This window comes from Lynx canadensis, chromosome A1, assembly GCF_007474595.2.
Source record: "Lynx canadensis isolate LIC74 chromosome A1, mLynCan4.pri.v2, whole genome shotgun sequence".
Lineage (NCBI taxonomy): Eukaryota > Metazoa > Chordata > Mammalia > Carnivora > Felidae > Lynx > Lynx canadensis.
Window position 1 is genome coordinate 115,420,907 of NC_044303.2, and position 24,056 is coordinate 115,444,962.

Here is a 24,056-nt window from a genome sequence, read left to right on the forward strand (position 1 = left end):
AGGGGAGAAGGATTCTGTGACTCGCCCAAGATCCCCTAAATAGCAAAGCTAGGATTTGAACCCAGGACTGGCTGAATCTAAAGTCTGTTCTCCTAACTACTAAATTATACTACCTTCCCATTCATCTACCCATCAAATAAGTTCCCAGAATTGGCTACATTCCTTTTAACGTTCCTTCAGGTAGCTGTGGTGGAAATTCCCAGGCAGCATTCAGAATGTGGTGAATTAAATATTACACTCTGACTAAAGCCAAGTGCCAGCTATCCACACAGACCACTGAGAGGTCAATATCCTGCCAATAGACACACATACAAAACCTTTGCAACATACAAACAGAACACCTCAATCCTGGACTGGGGCCCAACGAAGTCTCTACCTCCATTGGTCTGACTCCATAGTGCCACACTCTGAATCACCTCACATCACACACTCAGGCCAGAATAAACCTCTCACCTAACCTTCCCTCACTCCTCTTGCTTTGATGGTCAGGATAGGCAAAAATACTCTTGGGATGGGGCAGGCATGACTAGAACCAGACCTGTTTGCCCACTGAGATGTGGGGTCTGAGTGTTGTGCTCAACTACAACATACCAGCCTTTGGGGCAGGCTCAAGGAAATTTGGTGCAGATTTTACAAGAGCGTCTAGAGAAACTAGAAGGCAGAGGGTGATATCAATGGGGTATCAAGTTAAATGTAATGGGGTATCAAGTTAACTGTAAAAATAATATGTTCCATTCTAATTCTCCAGGAGGCGTTCAGAGCCCTCTGCCTGCCCTTGTCACAAATGCTCTGGCTCTCCCTCCCCAAGGCTAGAGAGAGAGGCTCTTCTATTTAAGCATTAATACAGCAACCCCACTGCCAGACGGCTGGGCAAGGTCCCCAGGTCAGAACTTTCATGCTTGTTTTGCAATGTGGACAAGGGCCTTGGAGGGTGCCACAGGAACAGAAAAGGTAGGACTGGGGGCCACGGGACATTGAATTCCATCTGGTCTAGGCACTTGCCTGATTAGAAGTGATTCGAGCACTTTTAACCTCATAAAACCAGTAGAAACAGTCCATATGTTCCACACCCGAACCCATTGAGTCTTCTCGTTTTGGTCCTCAAGGCCCAGCAGGCTCAGTTCTCAATGAAGGTGGGGGAGGACAGTCAGAGGTTAGATCTGTTCAACCCAGTACCTCTATTCCTAAAACCTCCTTCTACCCCCTATGCCATTATTTCCTACTTCACTTCCTTGGTGTTTTATCACTCTTCAATGGCACCAACTACCCTTATGCAAGCCCAGTAGGAGTGACAGTGCTACCACAAAGTTGGCTGGCACAGCAGCAATGGGGGCAGTGAGGACATGGTGATGAATATTTGCATGGACTGATGAAACTCCACTGTGGCAGCTGCCAGGGCTTGCCATCCACCTTGTCACAGTGAAAAGTACAAAAGCCTACTCTTGAGAACAGACTCAAGTGTCATCATAGTGTGGTTACCGTCAAGAATGGCTGGGACTAGAAGGACAAGGGTTAAGAAGGTGGGTCTAGGCTCTCTTTGGTCAATGGCATAGGACAAGTTAGCTCAGTGAGTTAGGTCAATGAGCCAATGTTTTCATAAGACAATGAAGATCATCACAGTTACTACTGTGAAGACTGAACAGGATTATGCACATGAAGCACCTAACTCAATACCTGAATATAGTAAACACTCCACAAATGCTGGTTACTTTCTAAGCAATGGTTCCAGGTTCTTAAAAGGGCTACAAAGTTGTTCCTTCTGAGGATGCCCCATTTAAAAACCAGGCCAGGACCAGCCCCTGTTTCTTGGCACAAGTTCCTTTAACAACAGAATACTCCTGCCCCTCATCGGTGCTCAGTACTCTCCTGTGAACAATATTTCAGCAGCATTGAGCCGAGCAGCAGAGCCTAAAATAGCATTTGCAGAGTGAGGCACATGTCACTGCCTCTCCTGTGTTTCAGAAGAGTGCAAGGAAAGAAAGTTTTCAATCACTTGTTCAGAAAGCTCGGCCACCCACCACCTGCCTTCCTTTCACGACACTCACATGCCGCAATCTCTGTTCTGCTGGAAAATGAAAGTCCCTGAGCCCTGCAGCAACAGCCATCACCCCAAAGGACCATACTGTTCCCCTCCAGTGGGCCAGAGCCTCTGCTCCTTCAAAGCAGCCCTGTGGGCACGAAGGACATATGCACTTAGAATCCAAAATGTGTTTCACATGGAGCTGAGCTTGGTACCTGGCCGAAGGGCCTGCCACTCATGGGTTGGGTGAAACACCTCCAGGACCTCAGAGTCCAGCTCCTCTTCTGCCGTGGTTTCCTTTCTCTCTGCTTCTTTGGTGCTGCTCTTTTCTGGGCTGGTGAGCGCAAACTCCTTCAGAGAAAAGAAAACACAGGGCGTGACCCACCAGAACTAGGCACGAGGCATAGAGAACATGGCCTGGGTTGTATACTCTTCTCCTCCATACTCCTCCCCTCTCTAGCCTTGTTTGAACCACAGTGATACAGTTAAATGAACACAGCATGTGTTATACATACATAGCACTTTTGTACATACCTAAGGAAAAACTCCACAAAGTTCAATACTATCTCAAGGAGGTTAAGGGAACATACTGGGAAGAAGGGTTGGCAAAGGAGACAATAAGAGACTTCTACTTTTTATTTTCTATGCTACTATACTGTATGATGTTTAAAACTCCTACCTATTGCTCTTACAAATAAAAAAGATACATTAGGGTACCTGGGTGGCTTAGTCGGTTGAGCATCCGACTCTTAATTTCGACTCAGGTCATGATCTCATGGTTCATGAGATAGAATCCCATGTCGACTTCTGTGCTGACAGTACAGAGCTTGCCTGTGATTTGCTCTCTCCCTCTCTCTCTCTGCTCCTCCCCTACTCATGCTCTCACTCTCTCTCTCTCTCTCTCTCTCTCTCTGCCTTTCCCCTGTGCACACATGTGCTGTCTCTCTCTCAAAATAAATAAACATTAAATATATATATATACATATATATAAATATATATAAATATATTAAATATATATATATATATATGAAAAAACACATCAATGGGAGAATAAATCTTCAAATAGCCACCCCAGACATACAAAAGATGCCAGCTGAGGCCCAACTGATTCCTATGCAGTCCAGCAGGACACAATAAGAGCCTGGCAATTCCCCAGGGTGCCTACAGGGCATAAATGACCACTTGGGACATAACAATCCATGGTGAAATGGCTGCAAGTGGGAAGCTGGGAGTTTGGTTGGGCTGAGGGAGGAAGAAGCCACAGCTGAAAACCTCTTCCTAAAACCTGTTTCCTTCCACCCCCTGGAGAGCATGGAGGATTAATGAGATGGTGTCTGTGGAGCATCGTGAGCTCAGGAGACAGAGATGCAAGATAAATACAAAGTATTATTCATTTTGCTCCTTCCCGGCCTCCAATTCTTCGTGTCCAATTTTTAAACCTTTCTTGCATAAAAGCAGTAAGACCTCTGGAAAATAGAACCAGAGGGTTCTAGAGCTCTGGCATAGCAAGAAGAAACCCACACTAGTACACCAGGAGGTTATTTCAACCTTCCCACCTCCCAAGTCTTCCCCTATTAACAGTGAGCACATTTCGTGAATTCCTATGAACTCAAACCTGTTCAAGGAACTTGACACACATCTCATTTTGGCTTCCCAATAATCCTAACCTTGCATGAGAGGCAGTAATGCATCTCTTGCAAGCAACACCCCAGCTCCAGATATGCATCCCCACCTATCTTGTCCCTCAGGATCTGATCTTTAATTAGCTGTCAGAGGGAAGGGCAAGGTGTTAAAGTATTCATGATAACAATGTAATGCCCCTCCAAGGGTTTTTAACATTTTAACAAGAAATAAAGGCATGAAATTCAGATGACAGGATTTCAAATCTTGTTAAGGACCAGTAAGGAAGACATCTTGGACAAGAAGAGGCCCTCAAATCATATCCCAAGTAATGAGAGGCCAAGACTACAGCAATAGTACTTAAGAACTTAAGCTCCACATCAGATAACCTGAAGTTTAATCCCAGTTTATTGTGACTCCCAGAAAGTTACTTAATTTTCTAAGCCTATTTCCACATTTGTAAAGCAGAAATACTAATGACATCTAACTCATACATTAGATGAGGAACTATCTTGTAAACCACTAGACCCCAGATACATGGTAGCGATTACTCTTACTACATGTAAAGACCATCACAGGTTCCAGGTTGGATGAGTCTGTACTATGACATCCAACAGTGACTACACACTGTGACATTATTCAGGCAGGTCAGGTTTTGGTTGTGGTCTCACCTGTGCAGCCTGGCTGTCAAATGCCTCCTACCTTCAACTTGAAGCTTGCAAAGATCTGAGCTCAAAAGAAAGCTAGGAGAAGAGTAGACATGCTTGGGAAACTAAAGGAAAGACAGAGTGGCAGGAGACACTGGCCTAAAGCCAGATTTCCTAAGAGCAGGCTCTATGTGAGTCTCTTTCACCAATGTACCCCAATGCCCAGCAAAGAACTAAGTTTGTAATCCAAGAACAAAGGAATGAAGAAACGACCCTGTCCCACAGGCAGGTATGTCTTCTGGAGGCCTTGGACTGAGGAAAGCCCAAAGTAGCCACGTCTACTAGAACCCAGGCACTAGCCCCACATTGCAGAACAAAGAATACCTTGTCTACAAATACTCAAAACCCATGTAATCCAGGGCCGAGCCATGCTGGCCAGCCTCTGCCATAAGCACCACACACTAGACCATGGGACTAGGAGAATATAAATAGAATTTACCTCAGAAGTATGGGGGTCAAATGCCTCCAGGGGCCAGGTAGGGCCAGCAGTAAAACAACAGGTTGTTGGGGGGCTGTGAAAACTGGAGCCCTCCTGCCTTGACTAAGGAACGCAGCTGCTACTCAGCTGGTCCACCACTGCCATGAAAAAGAGAAAACAGAAAAACAGATGATTTTTACATAAAATTTTTGTATTTTAGAACACTAAGACGGCCAAACTAAACCTCTCTAAGCTTTAAATTGCAACTCTTGCTTTAGTCTATTAGTCAGGTAACTGCTGGCAGGTATAGCTGTAAGCAAGCAACCAAATCCTTGTCACTAAGAGAAGCAGTAAGAGGCAACAGGAATGGGAATGATGAAAACATGGCAGAAAACCCTTCAAACACTAGGCTGGGGGAGTGTTCATTCTCTTTTTCCACATTTCTTTCAACATTAATAGATTCAAGATGGAGACCGATGAACCACTGAGCCGCATGCCTCAGGCTCTAGGGAGGCTAAATACTTTCACAGTAATCCCACCACTGCTGAAAATGTTTTCTGACCTTCCGGTTGGTGTCACCTTTGAACCAGATTTTAAGCGACACACACACATACACAGATACACACAATCTGCCATTATTTTATAGTACAAATCTGTTTTTAGTAGGGGTGATAAAAAATTGGTGCTCCTGTGATCAGCTCACCGTATTCACCAAATCTAACTCTGAGCAACTTGGCACTGTTTGCCCAAATCACATCTGACAAGCACTGAGGGAATCAGTTCAAAAAGGGCATTCCAGGAAAGGTTTTGAGGAAAAGCAGCATCATGGGGATGAGACTGTAATGGTAACAGCAACTACCATTTGTAGCTCTGGGCTAAAGTGCCGTCCATGCCTCACAACTCACCCAAGTTTCATCTGTGGAGCACAAATTTTATTCCCATTTTATAGATGAGGACAGGTATCGGGCCTGAGCAAAAATCACACTGCTGAGAAAAGCAGACAAAAATTTAAGTCCAGGCCTGCCTGTCTCCAAAGCCCATGCATGAATTTTGACTCACTTCTGTGTTTCTAAGTTATGTGTCCTAATGGCTATGCCCTGCATACTGAGGGAATGAAGGGGCAGGGGGGGAAGGGCACACTGAGATCACCTTAGCGCATCTACCAGCACACACCCCCACCACCCCCACCCCCTCAGGGGAAAGGGAAGGTTTTCACGGTTCAAGTAACAAACCACAGTCCCAGAGAAAGGACAAGCAAGACTAGCCTCTCTCTGCCCGGGAAGGGTTGTCAACAGCAGATAAAGACCAAGGGGTGAGAGAAGCCAGCCAGCCCTTGGTCAACAAGTAAACCCCCCATGTTCTGGTGCCCTCTCAGCTGGCTTCTCAGGGCTCCCTTCCATACTGAAACCTCAGCACTCTTTTCCCTGCCACCATCACTCCAAATACCAATCTCCTCTCAACTGACTGGCAAGAAATCCAGCTAAGGTGTTAGCTGACAACAGCTTACCATGTCTCACTTCCTTGCACTTGTATCTGAGTAAGAGATTCTTAAAGACCAAAGCCTTCAAGATCCAGGAGAATGAATGAATCTCTCTAATGGTAAGCTGACAGACGCTGTGACAGAGACAGACTGCCATGGCAATATTTTGGGCTAGGACCCTGACTAACAAAGCCCTATATTAAACCATAAAAGCAGACACCCTTTTACTGAAAATAACAGCTGACATTTATTGACCATACTCTGCCAGTCCCAAAGCTAGGTGCTTCATATATATTTTTATATATACATACAAATCATGCATAATCTACATTAAAATTTTAAGAGGGAAGTATCAACCCCATTTTACGGATGAGAAAACAAAGCTCAGAAATGGCCAAATTGCCAAAGAAGGGGGTGCCACTTACCAATGGTCTGTGCTCCTTCCACTGGATTCCACTACCTCCTTCATACTCACTACTTTTTGAAGGCCAGTATACTACACAACCCCATCCCTTCAGCATCCACACTGCTCCTAAGTTGTGGCATCTCAGGGAGGTATCACAGCAGAAGATCGTACCCTGATACACACAATCTTTCCTGGGTAGCCATTAACCTGTACAAATGCCTTTGGAGAGGACAATTCCAGGCCACCAGGACCTCTTGCCTGGACTCAAGGCTCTGAATAAAGGATCATAAACACCCCCAGCTACCCCACCACCCATTTTCACTGTTGTGAAGATGGCTGACTGCATAATTTGGATTTTAAATGCCAACAGGGCAGCAATTTTTACGGTATGAGAGAAAAGATGCTTCAACTCCTACTTGTGGTTAGCACATGATGAAAGATTATGACAAATGGATACAGCTTAGGAACAGACATAAGGATAAAAGTAGCTTCTGTTGATGAAAGTCAGTATTAACATTTTTCTGAGACTAGACTCAATAGAGCTAATATAAATGGGCCAGAATAATTATGGCTCTGAAAGCTCATCTATTTGGTTGGACTATTATCCAAAAGGGACTTACTAACACACAGTCCTTAAGCAAATTCATCAGCACGTTTTTGTTAATTGTGCATCTGCTAAAGCTCATCATGGGAAGCACCGGATCCTCATGAGCTGCAGGTTGAGCGGGGGCGGGGAGGGAGGGGAGTACACAGCGCTGATCCCTCCAGACACTTGGGTGCTTTTCTGGTCTAGGCTATGACAAAGACAGCCCCTAACTCAGGCTGTGGCCAGTCCCACCCTCAGGGGCCAATGGAATCTCATCCTCATTATCCTTGAGGAAAAGGCCAAAAAAAACTAGCACCAGTAAGATCTTAGAGAACATTAAAAGCTCAAAAGGATTCGTGACTCCTAACTGTACTTCCTCTTCTGCTCCACAAAGTGAGCAGAAAGGCAGAGAAAAAACAAATGACTTCAGAGAGAAGGTGGAAGCTTGCCATGAGCCAGAGGTAAACCTCAGCTGAGCTGGATTGCTATTAAATTCATCACAATTGTCATTTGCACTTCAAGGCCCTCCGCTCCAAAGCCTTCAACACTTACCCAACATTTAGCAGGAGACCCTGGGGTTGAGGAAGGTGGCCAGGGGAAAGGGAAACTGTCAGAAAGCTGACAGTCAAGGCTTCTCAGGGGAAAGCAAAGAGGAGACACTGGGAGCTGGTGAAGGGCAGCTTATTGCTGGGGCCAGCCAGGCAAATGGGGCCAGGAGTCTTAGCATGCTGCAGCCAGGCCAAGCTCAGGGCTTTCTTGGTCATTCTACTCCTGCCTGTGACAGTGACAGAAAGCCTAAGCAGTGAGGTCTAGGTTAATGAAGAGAGGCTTAAAAAGAAGAGGAAGAAAAAGGACAGAGGAAAAGAGAATGGAGAGACAGAGACAGATGGAAAAAGCACAAGGAAGACAGGAGTAGAGGAAGAAGCTGAGTCTTACTTAGTGCTCACCACACAGGCAATTTTCCCAACTCTGCCACAAACTGGCTGAATGATTCTGGCCAAGTTACTTAATGTCTCTGAGCCTCAGTCTCCTTCTGAAAATGAGGGATAATAACTGTAGTTGTTCACTTCTTAGGGGTTTTGGAGGGATTAAATGAGAATACATATAAAGCACTTACTAAAATAATTGGTACATGATAACCTCATCAACATTATCAGTATTACCATATCATCATCCTATTTTCTCCAAAGGGAAACTATGCCATGAGCTTCCTTCCTTTCTTTTGAGACAAAGTGTGCATGGGCATGAGAGTGGGTGAAGGGCAGAGAGAAAGGGGAACAGAGAGAATCCCAAGCAGGCTGCACGCTGTGAGCACAGAGCCAGACCCAGAGCTCAAACTAATGATACGGGGATCATGATCTCAGCCAAAACCAGGAGTCAGACACTTAACCGACTGAGACACCCAGGTGCCCCTATGCTATGAGCTTTAAACAGAGGCCAGAGGACTCAGTGGGGTGGGGAGGAGAGTACACATACTCCTTGACCCAGTGCTAACCACATTCCTGTAAGAAAAATAAAAGCTCACCCTACTCCCACAAAAGCCTTGGTGGCATGGAGGCTTTCTTGGAGCCTACAGGGATTCTTCTATTTGTGTTAAGAAATTTACCGGGTTCTGATGACTGAGGCAGAAGGTGAAGCAGGAAGCCATCAGCAGCCCGAGCAGCATTCCCAGAAGAGCCATCCTAGAAGGGGACAGGCCCTGGGGAGGCACAGTTAGAGACCTGAGGAATGTAAACAAAGAAGACAGAAGGTAAACAGGAAGCTGGTGCCTGATCCCCCAGCAATGTGATTCCAATGATGTCATGTGTTCAATGGATATCAGACATTTCCTGCACAGATGTATCAAAGGTCTTCCTTCTACCACAGGAGAAGATCTAAAGGAAGCTTCCAGCTACCATAAGGAGTCCAGCCACTCATGACCAGATATGCCTTGGTTGGAAGCAGAGAGCCAAGCAAGACTCTCACGTGAGATAAACAGTTGGGGTCCCTTCCTTCCTCACTATCAACTTATTGTCAGGTTGTACAGGGTGATATTGGCTATGATAAGGAGAGAAATAAACTAACCAATTGATTTGTGTATCAAGAGACATGGGTCCAAATCCTCATAAGTCATCATAACCGTTCACTTCTAAACCATGTTCACTATTATATCTGAAAACAGATGCCATCAGTATCCCATCAACCAGCAAAGTTCCATATTCCCAAGCCATGAAGTCTTACACATCACTTTTCAAATGGCCCAACTATCCGAAGTATAGGCCCTAGTAGCTGTTAAAATCAAAACAAAAGCATAAAAGGATATCCCATGTTCATGTATTAGAGACTTAATATTGTTAAGATGACAATATTACCCAAAGCAATATGCAGATTCAATGCAATCCCTATCAAAATACCAAGCCTGTTACAAAAATGGAGAAACCCTTCTTTAAATACATAAGGAATTTCAAGGGACCCAAAGTAGACCCAAAGATGTAGGAAAAAAAGAACCAAGTTGGAAGACTCATACTTCCTGAATTCAAAACTTATTACAAAGCAATAGTAATCAAAACAGTGTGGTACTGGCATAAGGGACAGATGTAAAGACCATTGGAATAGAACTGAGGACCCAGAAATAATCATGTGTACTCAAATGATTTTCAACAGGGTGCCAATACCATTCAATGGGGAAAAAATAGTCTCTTCAACAAACCAGTCTGGAACAACTGAATAGCCACATGCAGAAAATGAGATGGAATCTACCCTTTTGTCATGTACAAAACTTAACTCAAAATGTATCTAAGACCTAAATTTAAAAGCTAAACTTTTACAAGAAAATATAGAGGAAATCTTCATAACCTCATATTTGGTAGTAGTGTCTCAAAAATGACACCAAGACAACAGGTGATTTAAAAAAAATAACTAAATTAAACTCCATCAATATGTAAAAACTTTTGTGCCTCAAAGGACCTTATGAAGAGATTGAAAAGACAGCCAACAAAATGGGAGAAAATATTTGCAAATCACCTCTCTCTGATAGGGTTTAATAACCAGATACATAAACAACAATGATCGCTATAATTTTTTTAAAAAGAAAATAACAAATATTAGCAAGGATGTAGACAAACTGGAACACCTCATACATTAGTGGTGGTAATGCAAAATGGTACAGCTGCTGTGGGACACAGTTTAGCAGTTCCTCAAAAAGCAAAACACAGAATTACCGTAAGATCCAGAAATTCTACCCCTAGGTATTTATTCTACCTAACAGTTCTGAAAATAGTGATTCAAACAGATACTTCCATGCAAATGTTCCCAGCAGGATTATTCACAATAGCCAAAAGGTGGAAACAACCCCAATATCCATCAACAGATCAATGGATATTTTTAAAGTGTTGTGTATACATACAATGGAATATTATTCAGCCATAAAAAGAATGCAATTCTGATACATGCTTCAACATGAATGAGTCTTGAAAACATTATGCCAAGTGAAATAAGCAAGACACAAAAGAACAGATATTGTATGATTCTATTTAAATGAATTTTCTTGAATAGCAAACTCACAGAGACAGAAAGTAGATTATAGGTTACCAGGGGAGTTACTACTTAATGGGTACAGAGTTTCTTGGTACAACAATTTTGGTCAGTAAACTAGAGTGGCAGTCAAGAGAACTTAATCCAAATTGTTGAACCACTATATAGTATACCTGAAACTCATCATTACACTGTAGGTTAACTAATGGGAATTTAAATGAAATCTTAAAGAGAAACACGTGTACTTTAAAAAAAAAAAAAAAACTGGCAAATGACCTAGGAAAGAAAGGCAGAAAGAGAAATAAAACAAGCTAAAAATTTTAAGAAGCCTTAGAAAAAGTCAGAACAGGGGCGCCTGGGTGGCTCAGTCGGTCAAGCGTCCGACTTCGGCTCAGGTCATGATCTCACACTCCTTGAGTTCGAGCCCCGCGTCGGGCTCTGTGTTGACAGCTCAGAGCCTGGAGCCTGCTTCAGATTCTGTGTCTCCCTCTCTCTCTGCCCCTCCCCTACTCATGCTCTGTCTCTGTCTCAAAAAAAAAAAAAAAAAAAAAGAAAAAGAAAAAAAAAGAAAAGAAAAAGTCAAAAAAAGTCAACATTACTTCAAGCCCTTATAAAAGGTTTGAATGTTGATCACTCAGCCCTAATATATCTCATTAGGCCATGTATTCAAAAAAAGCTTAACTGTATCAGTTATAGGGGAATATCTCTGAAGATTATGGTGCTTACCTTTTCTCTTTCCTATTCCTGCCCCACTACGTGCTCCACCTCAAGAAATTGGTCCTTTAACATGACTGCAGTGGGACCCAAAGTCCTACCTGAACCCACTGTCAGAAGTTATTACCAACTTGCCTAGCCCACACCTTCTCAGAGGCAGACGGAAACTTTCCCTAAGGACATCTGGAACCATAAAGGAAAACAGCCCTGCTGGACCGGCACTGTGCTAAAAAAGCATAGCCAAATGGAAAAGCAAAGGCTTGGGCACTAAAAATAGCTGCTACACTCACCCAGCAGCAAAAGCCTTTGCTTTCTGCCAGCTTCTCCCCTCTTTTTTCGTCGATAAAATGGAGCGGCTGAGTGCCACATGAGCTTTCCCCAGCAACCTGTTTCCCTGGGGCACCAATCATATGGAAAGATGGGGAGTGAGTTCACAACACAGCATTAGGTTCTGGACAGGTGCCTGACCATACCTGAGTGTGCGTGGCAGGGGAGGGGGCAGTGGCCAGGCTTGGTGAGCATGCACAAGGAGCAAGCAGAGACTTCCACATCAGGAATGAAAGGGCTGGAAAGGCCCAGGGAGATGGGTCCCAAGAAAAGACAGCCCTGGAGCTTCCTATAATGCCCCATACCTTTCTTAATCCTCAGCCTTTGGGGGAAAGGAAAATACAGAATGGAAGCAGGGTGCATTATCAGGAAATAAACCGTAAGAGAAAACAAAGATTATCCCCAAAGTCACAGATTTCCTTTCCCTGCATGAATAGTGTTCAAGTGTACATGGATGTACACACACACACTTCAACACTCCCTTCTCACAGCCAGGGATAAACACTGGAATTGATGCTGGGGGAAAAGATGAGGAGGAAGAGATAAATGAGAATGAATTAGTCAAGGGCAAAGAAGACAAATGAGCAGGAAATCCAGAAAAGACTGAAGAAAAAGAGGTCGAGGGCAGCTGATACATAAACAGCAGCTTCCCCACCCCACCCCCACCCCGAAGTGGGAAGGGGAATGCGTGGGGAGGGGGCAGGGGAGGTGGCGAGAGAAATGGCAGCTCCCACAAGGTTCCCAGCCGCCTCCATCTCCTGCACACACACTAATGCCCTCAAAAGCATTTTATGCCAATACTAAGGATGAGACATCGATTCACAAATGGATCCTTCGTCTCCCCCCAGTAATTCCACATGGACTGCACACCTGACCTATTTACTGCCTCCATATATTTCTCCATGAAACACCAAGAGACAGAACATGTTGCAGGGAGGAGGTGCCTGAGGAGAGAGAGGAGGAGTGAGGCTGGGAAAAAGATATGTCACAGTCTCCCAGGCTTTGCAGGGGTACCCTAAGAGCAAGTGCAAATTCTGCAACATACAGGCACACACAAGCATCAGTGATGGTATCCTGTGTCCTGCTAAGCAGTCTGGCCTGCAGCCACGTCACCTGGTCTTGGTCCTTACTCAACAAGTAACAAGTAGAAAATACGCAGTTTTCTCTGGGCTTTAGGCTGAAGGTGAGGGTGGGGGAGTGTGGAAACAGACTAAAGAGAGGTGGCACACAGCTGTGTTTTACCAGGACAGCTGACATCCCACATCACAAGCAAGTATCTGGGCAGCAGCAGCAGCTAAAGAAAACCTCAGACAATAACGTAAGTAAAGCCAAAGTCATGGCATCCCTTTGAGGCACAGTTGGCACACTTGGGCTGATGTCAGTGCCCTTCCCAAACCCTACTTACCACCCCTAACACTGGATTTGCCTCATCACCTGCCCCTGTACACCCTGCAAAATAAACCTTCCTGTCATTCTTGGCTCTCACTGGAAGACAGACCAAAGTCTTCACATTACGGTCTTCTTCTGACTTCAAACACCATCATTCAGTCTGGGAAAGGGAAACACATTTCAGTGTTTCAGCAGTTACTCTTTCCTTAAGTATCCTTGGGCTTTGGGACAAGAAGATAATAAGGACTAACAATGAAATGTCCATTTTTTCCATCAAAACTGGCCATCTGTAGGCTGTACCTTTATGTAAATTGAGGGTAGATGCTCCAGCAATCTGTATTATCAGCTTACTGCAGCCCAGAGCAGATGCTTGTGGCATGGGTAGGAGGAGGCCCTTCGACTTTCTAGACCTTGCCTCTCTTGGGGCCTCATGTCCTCTACTCAATTCAGATAGGACTGGGGGAGAGGACTAGGCCCTGGGTAAAAAAGACTCCTCCCGTAACTTCTATCTTCTCTCAAGGCAGGAAAACAAAAGAATGTGATGAGGATGGCAAGAAGCCAAAGGAGAAGTGGGAGTGCTGGATCTCTGAAAGCTTCTTAGATGGGTGGCAGACCCCACGGACAGTGGCTGCTCTCCAGTCTCAGGGCCAGAGAAGAGTGAGAATAGGAAAAGGTCACAAGTGTCCTGGGCAGGCAGAGTCACGTCAGCAAACTGCCTGAGGGCACTTTGAATTCCACCTCATAAAATGCTCACATTCTTAACCTACAGTTTGTGTCCATGTATTTGTTTCTCCAAATCTAGAAAAGTGAAAGGGCAAGAATTCCTACTTCTATCTTAAAAGAAGGAAATTGAAGCAGAAAGATAAAAACATGGATATAAAGTCTAATACATGAATTTAGATTCAGAATGATCGAAGGCCATTTCTTAGCTCTGTCTATTCCTAGCTGTGTGATCTTGAATACAACTTACCAGACCTCAGTTTCTTTATCTGTAAAATGGCATAGTAAGAGCTCCTACTTCAAAGAGTGTTAGAGAGGATTAAATAAAAATATGGAAAATGCTTAACAAAGCACCTGGCACCTACTTATCATTAGAGTAGGGATGATGACCTGCCCTTGGACACACAGGCAATCAGAGCCAGTCCAGGCACCCTGGTACAACTCTCCAGAGCTCTGCCACTTACAGAATCTACACATTCTTTAGCTGGCCCTATATCTCAAACTTTAGGACCAAAGCCTTTTTTTTTTTTTTTTTTTTTTTTTTTTGGCTATCTTCGCCCAAGAGGTGAAGGAAACAGATGTTGGAAGAGCACCCACCCCCAGCTGAAAAAGGAGAGATGAAAGCCAGTTTTCTGCTGAGCCCCAAGGCAGACCCAGCGCACTCAATGCTTTTCCCAGCATACTTGTGTCCAGAGAGCCAGGCCACCATCATGTAGAACTGCCAACTGCAGGAACACCTGTCAAAACCACCTTCTGCTTTACAGACTGAAGGTTAGAGGATGAGCTCTTCCTACAGACACACATTCATTACTATTTATGGGCTGCACAAACTCATATACACATACACGGTCACTCACCTCTACACAAACAAACTCACCGCCTAATCTGAGCAAATACGAAGCTGAAGAAACAACGCAAAGAGGACATTGGAAGGACAGTCCTGACAAAAGAAAACAATGTGCAAACGCTTAGGAATAGAAATGGATTTTTAAAGAAAAATTTAAAGGACAAAAGAAATAAATTTGGAATAGTCAGGCAAACAGTCTCTTTCCCCCTAAGCCATAAACTACACAGCAAGTCAGGAGGAAAACAGCAATTAAATCCAAAGAGCCTATGAACAACAAAAGAAATGCGGCTTCTAATCCCATAACTAAGTCCATTACTGGCTGGGAGGCTGGACATGGAACATCCTTACCCACTGACCATTTGTGTAGTGGGGACAGTATCTGTTCCAAATATTGAGGTCATGCCTAGGGCTGAGCAAATACAGACTGCTCTCAACAGACTCAAGAAGGAAATTAACTAGAGGAGGCTGTTGGAGGTAGAAAGTTCACAAGAAACCTAAGCCTCTGCCTGAACAGACAGCTACAAAGCCAAAATCCACTCATGCACATGCCTTCAAAAGAGAGCCCAAGAGAGGCTTTTCCAGTAGCAATATAAGGACAGTGCTGGCCCCACCTGAGAGCACATAGAGCCAAGAATTCCATGAGCCCGGTGGGGACTAAAGCCCTGGGAGGAGGACAACATGGGAAGAAATAGGAAGGGGGCATTCTTGATACTCTGCACTCCAAAAGGTGAGAGACATAACAACTCCCATCCCTACCTTAGTAGGCAAGGAAACAGATCTTTAAGAAGGTGGCTAAGCATATTAGCAAAAAACTGCAATCTCAGAGACAAAAGACAGTGGCTCCAGCTAAAAGAAATCAAAAGACAAGCAGAAAGAGAGCAAAAGCAAAAGGGACAAAGCAAATGGGAGCCCAGGTCGGCCCTCTCTAGACCTATCCTTACTCAAACAAGGCTATCAAAAAACTAAATGCTAGAAAAGCGTTTTAAGACCCAATCTCCATTTGGACTGCTAAAGATCTAAACAACAGTGAGGGCACTTGATAGCTACATTAATAACCACAGTTCAATGCCTTCTGGCATGGAGCTTTTCAGTGGATCCACGAAGTCTCTGGTAACTTCACACCTATTGAATACAAAGAGGCAGAGAAGGTTAGGGCAGGGTAATAATGTTGGTGCCATCAGCACAGAGGCAATAAGCAAAGCAACAAGAATAGACTCCCTGTCTTAGGGAGAAACCCAGAGAGAAAGAAAGAGCAAGAATAATCTTCAAGTCACGGCTGGAATATAGGAAAAGAAAAAAGCAAGCAAGGCAATCAAACAAGGAGCGAGGACAATGGTGCAGAATCACAAAGGTCAACAGAGGAGAGAATCCTGAGAAAATCAAGTTCCAGGCAATGATGTCAAGAGATCAGTCAGAGTAAGGATGAGAGGGGCACCTGAGTGGCTTAGCAGGTTGATCATCTGTCTCTGGATTTTGGCTCAGATCATGATCCCAGGGTTGTGGGATCGAACCCCACATCAGGCTCCACATTATGCATAAAGCCTGCTTGAGATTCTGTCTTTCCTGCCCCTGCTGCAAAAAAAATTTTATTTTTTTTTTCAATTCTTTAATTTTTTTTATTTTTTTTAACATTTATTTATTTTTGAGACAGAGAGAGAGCATGAACAGGGGAGAGTCAGAGAGAGAGGGAGACACAGAATCTGAAACAGGCTCCAGGCTCTGAGCTGTCAGCACAGAGCCCAACACGGGGCTCGAACTCACGGACCGCGAGATCATGACCTGAGCCGAAGTCGGACACTTAACCGACTGAGCCACCCAGGCGCCCCTGCAAAAAAAAATTTTTTAAATAAAAAAGAATGTGGATGAGAAGATCCACTGGGTTTGGCAATAAGGCCACCAGAGGGCCCTTCAAAAGAGGGTACATGAGACAAGAAATAGAGGCACAAAGGTAGACTGCTTTGAAAGCGTGAGTGGGTCCAGTCAAGTTTGGAGATTTGGGGCCACTTCTCTAAATCCAATTTTTTCAATATTATCACTTGAGTCTCTTAATGAAGACAAAGAATTGGCTCCAGTGGTCAGGTCCTAAAGATGGATCCTCTAATGCCATACATTGGTTTTCTATGATTGTGTAGAGCTACCCCCTCCAACACACATGTCTTCAGGACAGAGACAGGCACAGTCACACCAGCAGAAGGAGGGAGCAGGGAGGCAAAGTCTTTAAGAACAAACTCCCACCAGACACAACTCCACATTCTCTGAGCTCTCCCATGCCCCAAACTGCTCAGAAGTTTTAGTTCTTGCACTTTGTAATACAGAATGGAGAGAAATACCCCAATGACACCAAATCCCCTAGGATTCAAATCAGTATCTGGACCACCCACAGGAAAATAAATTTTGTCTAAGAGCAATTATAGTCAACATTTATAGAGTACTTGCTATGCTCCAAGCAAAGTTCTAAGCTTATTTACTCTTCGCAACAACCATTTGACAAGGTTCTCATTCTGCCCAGGAGGGGACTGAAATTCAGAGAGGTTAAGTATTTTGCCCAAGTTCATGCAGCCAGAGTGGTAGTCAGGATTCAAAGCCAATCTGGCCCAGAACCCATCCTCTTTCCATAGACCACGCTGCCTTTCCAGTGATCTATGAATCAGCCACAGAAACTGGACTCATTTTACTTATTCTTCAACAGTGTGAATGGATACAAAGGCACACATTCTGTGTCAGGAGAAAATTTTTTAAATGAGCCTATTGGGGCCCTCTTGTGGAGAGACCCACCTCTACCATGTCCCAAGTTTTTACACTACACACAGACACACATACACACACATGTTTTCACACACATATGTTTTGATTGGTGAATGTCCTTGGCACAGCCCAGCTCACACAGGAGGCACAGATATTCAAGAAGAAGAACATCCTTGACTAAGACTGCAGCCAGGTCCCTGGCATCCTGTGTGTCTTCACCTCTTAACCTCCCATCATGCAGACTTCTCAGCTATACAAGAAGTGAAAGTATCTTTCTTCTCCAACCCCCAAACACTCCCCTCATATATACCCAACTGTCTGGTGAGAATGAAGCAGAGGGGAAGAGTAACTATATTGGCCAAGATGATATCCAAGCTTATTTCCAAATAGTCTGTGATCCTGACATCCCCACTCCCCATCCCAAAAACATTTAGGACAGGATTACCTCTACATGGCAAAAGAAAATGAAGCCAAAAAGGTGAATGTGGTTTTCCTAAGCACACCAGTAAGTGACAAGGTGAATTAGAGAAATACCCCAGACCCGGTCAGTTTACTTCCCCCTCGGCCCTAGATTACAAGCTCCCAACAGAGAGTGGGCAAGGAGACCTACTTCTTCTACCTGTTCTCTGATCCTGCCTAATGTCCTTAAAGTGACCAGCCTATGTCTGATAACAGCCAAGGTTACTAGAAGGTGTACTCTACTCCATCTCCACTCCAGTGTAATGAAAAGAATGTGGGCTCCGAATGTCAAGCCAGGTCACCTCACCTAGTTGTGGGACTCTAGGCAAGCTGCTTAACCTCTCCAGGTTTCCATTCCTTCATCTACAAATGGACTTGATAATAACTACTTTACTTTGCAGGATGGTTCTTGGTGTTAAGTGAGATGTTATGAAGCATATAGTACAGTACCTGAACAAAGTGAGGACTCAAGAAGGTTGTGGCTCTCATTAACAACTACTGTGAGAGAAAATTTTGAATAAAGGACAGGATAAACAAAAGCAGTAAGGGCTTTATTCCCTTATAGAATTGTCTTGTGCTCTGACAATCAAGTTTTCCTTGGAACCCAGTTTCCCTGAGCCACAGGCCTGCCTACACACCAGGTGGCTACGGAGGCATTTCCACTCAAACCTCAGCAATGCTGGCTGGCTCTGCATCAGTGCCCAGTGAAGAGCTGACTGAGAATGGCCACTTCAGAATCCAGCTTCCTGGTGTCTCAGGCCTGTCTTCAAACTCCAATACCTCTAAGAGGGGAACAGGGAAGGCAGGAATAGCCAGGACAAATTCAAGAGACCTAGATTTTGTGGATCACTCTAGACAGGGTCAGCTGGCATCCAGGGAATAAGGGACCAGGGCCTCCTTCTTCCCTCTCCTTTAAAATAATGAATGGATCTCCTGATAGTAGGCACAATGGGCTTTCTCGATAGCCTGCTTCCAAAGAATACCAAGGACTTTCACACATTCATCCACACACAACCTGGGGCTGGGGCAGAATCAGAGTTCATCTTTTCCTGCTGTCTCCAAGCTTCCAGAGGAGGTCAGAGCCTCTTAGTGAAACTATGATAGGAAGGAAGATATGACTTCCAGTCCATAGCTCCAAATGGACTATGTGCAAATCACTAAGAACACCAACCCTTATTCTGTGCTAGGCACTCTGGCACTTTGGATTGCAAGCATCCAGCATTCACACTCTAGAAACAGATACCACACAAAGATATTTTACCATCAGCCTCAGTCCCCTGAGCACCATACTTCAGAACAGAACATACAAAAGATACCACTGCTGCCCTCAAGGGAGCTGATGTCCCGTTCACAATTAGTGGATAACATGGCTTTCCACAACAGAATTTGAGACAGCACAATTATCAAAAAGAAAGCCAACTTAAGAAATATACCATGAGAAAATAAATACCGCTCTAGGCAACTTGAGACACAAATTACAACTTTTAACGGATGAAATGAGCAACAATTAGGTTCCTCCTTAAACTAAATCAGGAGCCCCAAGAAAATAGCATTAACTTACAGAAACAATGAGCGCACCATAAGGACAGGTCACCAAACACAGAACTCGCTACTATCACATTGGCACTGACTATGTCTTCCAGGTAAATCAGCAACTGAAACATCATATTTTATTTTTAACACGCCTGAGAGTCCAAGACTATTTATAATCCCAGATTCTTAAAAACTTGAAAGGAGGATGAATTTTTAAATGTACACATTTACATATGTGGGCAGAAACACAAAAATCTGATGCCTCTCAACACAGCTCAGGGAGCCATAACTCACGGCTTTCACAATCCCACCTAACACCCAAAGAAAATCCGGGCGCCTTCTCCAAGAGATGGTGGGAGGCTGGGTAGGTAGCCAAGAAACAAAGAAACCTAAACTCAGCACTTGGCAGGACCATTAAGGAGCAGAGGATTTTAAATGCATTGTTTCTGACTCTAAATATGTCTACATTTATTACCAATTTGGGATCAGAAACCACATTTAGTTCTGCCGTGACCACGCACTAAAAATATTAAGCAGAGTATTGCCTAGGAAACAGCAGTCTTCCCTGCTGCAGCAGTCCCAATTTCAGAGTCAACTCTGCCACGGTCCCAGGGCTCCCCATCCTGGGCTTCACTGAGAGCCCAGTTAACAAGCAGAACTGCCACTGTCCTGCCAAGGCCTTGCTTGCTTTTTAGAACGCAGCGATAGGAGCCAGGGCTAGGGACTACACAACCTTGTCATCCTCTCCAAGGCTGTAACATGGTCAATGAAATTCCATTTCACAGGCCTGTAACAACTAGAACCCACCAGACTGGGAGCTCCATAAGGGTAGGGACAATTGTCCACTTAACCCACTGCTGTATCCTCACCACCCAGCATTGTGCCTGGCACTCAAAAATATCTGCTGATTGAACAAATCAACAATCTCAAAAGGGGTCATCTGGACTAGCACAATAGAAAACAGTGTTGTCATTAAAACAGGTGAAAAAAATGTTTAAATAGGTGAACTATGGATAGTGATGCTAACAGGAACACAGATACATATTTTTGAGCAGAAGCAGAACACAATAGCACACACATAGGAATTACTACTCTGAAAAAAAGTGTGACCACCTCTATGATCAGCTATGAAGTTAGAATTATGGGAAATAATGCTCAATGGAGTCTTTCTTCCTGAAATGTTAGCTACATGAGAAAACATTTAAAAGAAGTATTATTCTCAACATAATATTCTCCCTTGTCTGCTGACTTGATCTGGTCCTTTAGATGGCTCAGAAGCCTTGTTCCTGTTTGGCAAGCCCAAGAGCAGACGAACCATCCATCAGCCCAAAGAGAGAGTACAAGGGCAAAGCTGCAATCCTAGAGTCCAACTTAACAAGTAGACCTTGTTTACCAGGTCACCTGCCAGTGTGCATCATCAGTGTGAATGGTTCCCTAGACAGGTGGCCAAGATGGAGGTGCTGAGACAAAACAGTATGGAAAAGATGACCTGGCCCAGCTTCAAGACCAGAGTTCCAAATAGGTACCATCATGCCACACAGCCCAGGGCCTCCTGGCCAGCCAAGTGACTGTTAAGAAACGTAGCAGTATACCAATCCTTCCAAATGTTTCAAAAAAATAGAAGAAATGGGAGCACTGCCTAACTCATTCTTTGACTCCAAAATTATCCGAACACCAAAGCAAGACAAGGACACTGTAAGAAAACTACAGACCAATATCCCATATAAATATATCTGCAAAAATCCTCAAAAGAACACTAGCAAACCAAATTCAGCAGCATATTAAAAGGACTGTATAACATGATCAAGTGTTATTTATCCCAGAGATACAAGGGTGGTTCAACCCATGAAAATTAATCCAGTTAACAGATATTGATAAAATAAAGGGGAAAAAAATCATCTCAATTGATACCCAAAAAGCATTTGACAAAATCCAACATCCTTCCATTCTAAAAACACTTAATAAACTAAGAACAGAACTTTAACATAATAAAGGGCATATATGATGAGAGTCATATAAGTAAGAACCCACAGCTAACATCAATGGTGAAAGGTTACAAGTTTTTCCCCCAAGATCAGGAACAATACAAGGATGCCTGCTTGTATCATTTATATTCAACATTAATACTAGAATATCTAGCCAGAGCTATAGGCAAGAAAAAGGAATAAAAGATACCATACTGGAAAGGAAGAAACAAAACCATCTCTATAAACGAATGACATGAACTTAGATGTCAAAAACCCTGGAGAATCTACAAAACAAACAAACAAACAAACTGTTAAAGCTAATAAAATCAGCAAAGCTGCAGGTACAACATCAATACTCAAAGATCAGTTGTGTTTCTTATACTAGCAACAAACAATCCAAAAGGGAAATTAAGAAAATAATTCCATTTAAAATAGAATTTAAAAAAAAAAAGTATCCAGGAATAAATTTAACTAAGGAGGAAGGTCTTTAGCCAAAGGAAAAAATTTGTACACTGAAAATTACAAAACATTGCTAAAAGAAATCAAAGACAACCTAAATAAATGGAAAAACTTTCTGGGTGGATTGGAACACTTAATACTGTCAAGATGACAGTACTATCCAAAGCAGTCTATAGATTCAATGCAATCTCTGTCAAAATCTCAACAGCGTTTTTCAAGGAGATGGAAAAACTCACTCTAAGATTCATAGGCAATCTTATTTTTTTTTTCAACGTTTATTTATTTTTGGGACAGAGAGAGACAGAGCATGAACGGGGGAGGGGCAGAGAGAGAGGGAGACACAGAACCGGAAACAGGCTCCAGGCTCTGAGCCATCAGCCCAGAGCCCGACGCGGAGCTCGAACTCACGGACCGCGAGATCGTGACCTGGCTGAAGTCGGACGCTTAACCGACTGCGCCACCCAGGCGCCCCTCATAGGCAATCTTTAAAAAAAGGAACCAAGTTGGAGGATTCACACATCCTGATTTCAAAACTTTACCACAAAGCTAATATAATCAAAACAGTATGGTATCAACAAAAGGTAAGCACATACTCTCCCATCTACAGTCAAGTGATTTTTAACAAGGGTGCCATTGACTAAAAATGGATGGAAGACCTAAATTTAACAGTGCAACTATAAAATTCTTACAAGAAAACATAAGTGCAAAAATTTTATGATTGGTCCATAAGTTCTTAAATAGGATATTAAAACCACAGGCAATAAAAGAAAAAACTGATAAATTAGAATCCATCACAATTTTGATTCCATCAAAATTTTGGGGCTTCAAATAACACTAGCAAGAGAATGAAAAGAAAACCCACCAAACAGGAAAAATCACATATTGATAAAGGTTTAATTTTCACAATATGTAAACAACTCAACAACATAAAGATAAGCACCCCAGTTTAAAAACCAGCAAAGGAGATTAACAAAGAAGGTATCTCCAAAGAAGATATGCAAATGATCAATAAGGTCATGAAATGATGCTCATTACCAGCTGTGGTTACTGAAATGCAAATCAAAGCTACAATGAAATACCATCTGACACCTATTAGGATGCCTATAATTTAAAAAAAATTTTTTAAGGGAAAACAACTGCTGGCAAAGATTTGGAAATATGGTATACTGCCAGTGGGAATGTAAAATGGTACAGCTACTCTGGAAAACTCTGGTAGTTTTTCAAAAAGCTACACATTGAATTACATGACCCAGCAATTCCACTCCTAGGTATACACCCAAATATCTGAAAACAGGGACTCAAAAAGATACTTGCATGTCAATGTTGCCAAAAGGTGGAAACAACCTAAGTATCTATCAAGAGATGGATGGATTTTTTAATGGATATTTACTTTTAATGTTTATTTTTGAGAGAGAAAGAAACAGAGTATGAGCAGTGAAGGGGCAGAGAGAAAGGGAGACACAGAACCCAAAGCAGGCTCCAGGCTCCAAGCTGTCAGCAAAGAGCCCAACGCAGGGCTCGAACTCACGAACCATAAGATCATGACCTGAGCCAAAGTCGGATACTTAATCAACTGAGCCACCCAGGTGGCCTTTAATAGAGGTTTCAAATGTGGCATATATATACAATGGATTATTCAGTTGTAAAATGGAATAAAGTTCTGATGCAGGTTATAATATGAACCTTAAAAATATTATGCCAAGTGAAATAAGCCAGACACAAAAGGACAAAGATTGTCTAATTCACTTACATGAAGTATCTACAATAGGCAAATTCAGAGATGAGAGTAGATTAGAGGTCACCATGGCTGGGGGTACAGGGGAGGTAATGGGAAGGTATTTCTTAATGGGTTCAGAGCTTCTGTCTGGGGTGATGAAAAAGTTTTAGTATATAGTGGTGATGACTGTACAATACTCTGAATGTAATTAATGCCGCTGAATAATACACTTAAAAATTATTAAAATGGGGTGCCTTGGTGGCTCAGTCAGTTGAGCGTCTGACTCTGGATTTCAGCTCAGGTCATGATTCTCTCTTGTTTGCCCTCTGCCCCTCTCCCCCACTTGCACTCTCTCTCTCTAAAATAAAAATAAATGGTTAAAATGGCAAATTTCACGCTATACCTATTTTACCACATTAAAAAAGAAT

At 43.3% G+C, this 24,056-nt stretch overlaps 1 protein-coding gene across 2 annotated transcripts in view; it reads right to left on the minus strand.

Moving 5' to 3' along the window:
* SIL1 (SIL1 nucleotide exchange factor) overlaps positions 1 to 24,056 on the minus strand; it is a 218,973-nt gene that overhangs the window by 158,417 nt on the left and 36,500 nt on the right. The window contains exons 2-3 of one of the 2 annotated variants that reach the window (XM_030319266.1): positions 8,845 to 8,959; positions 2,236 to 2,371 (exon numbers count right to left, since the gene is read on the minus strand). In XM_030319266.1, the coding sequence (XP_030175126.1) occupies positions 2,236 to 2,371; positions 8,845 to 8,919 (211 nt within the window). In that variant the 5' untranslated portion in view covers positions 8,920 to 8,959. The remainder of the gene's footprint in view (positions 1 to 2,235; positions 2,372 to 8,844; positions 8,960 to 24,056) is intronic. The other variant, XM_030319258.2, reaches the window with a different exon arrangement.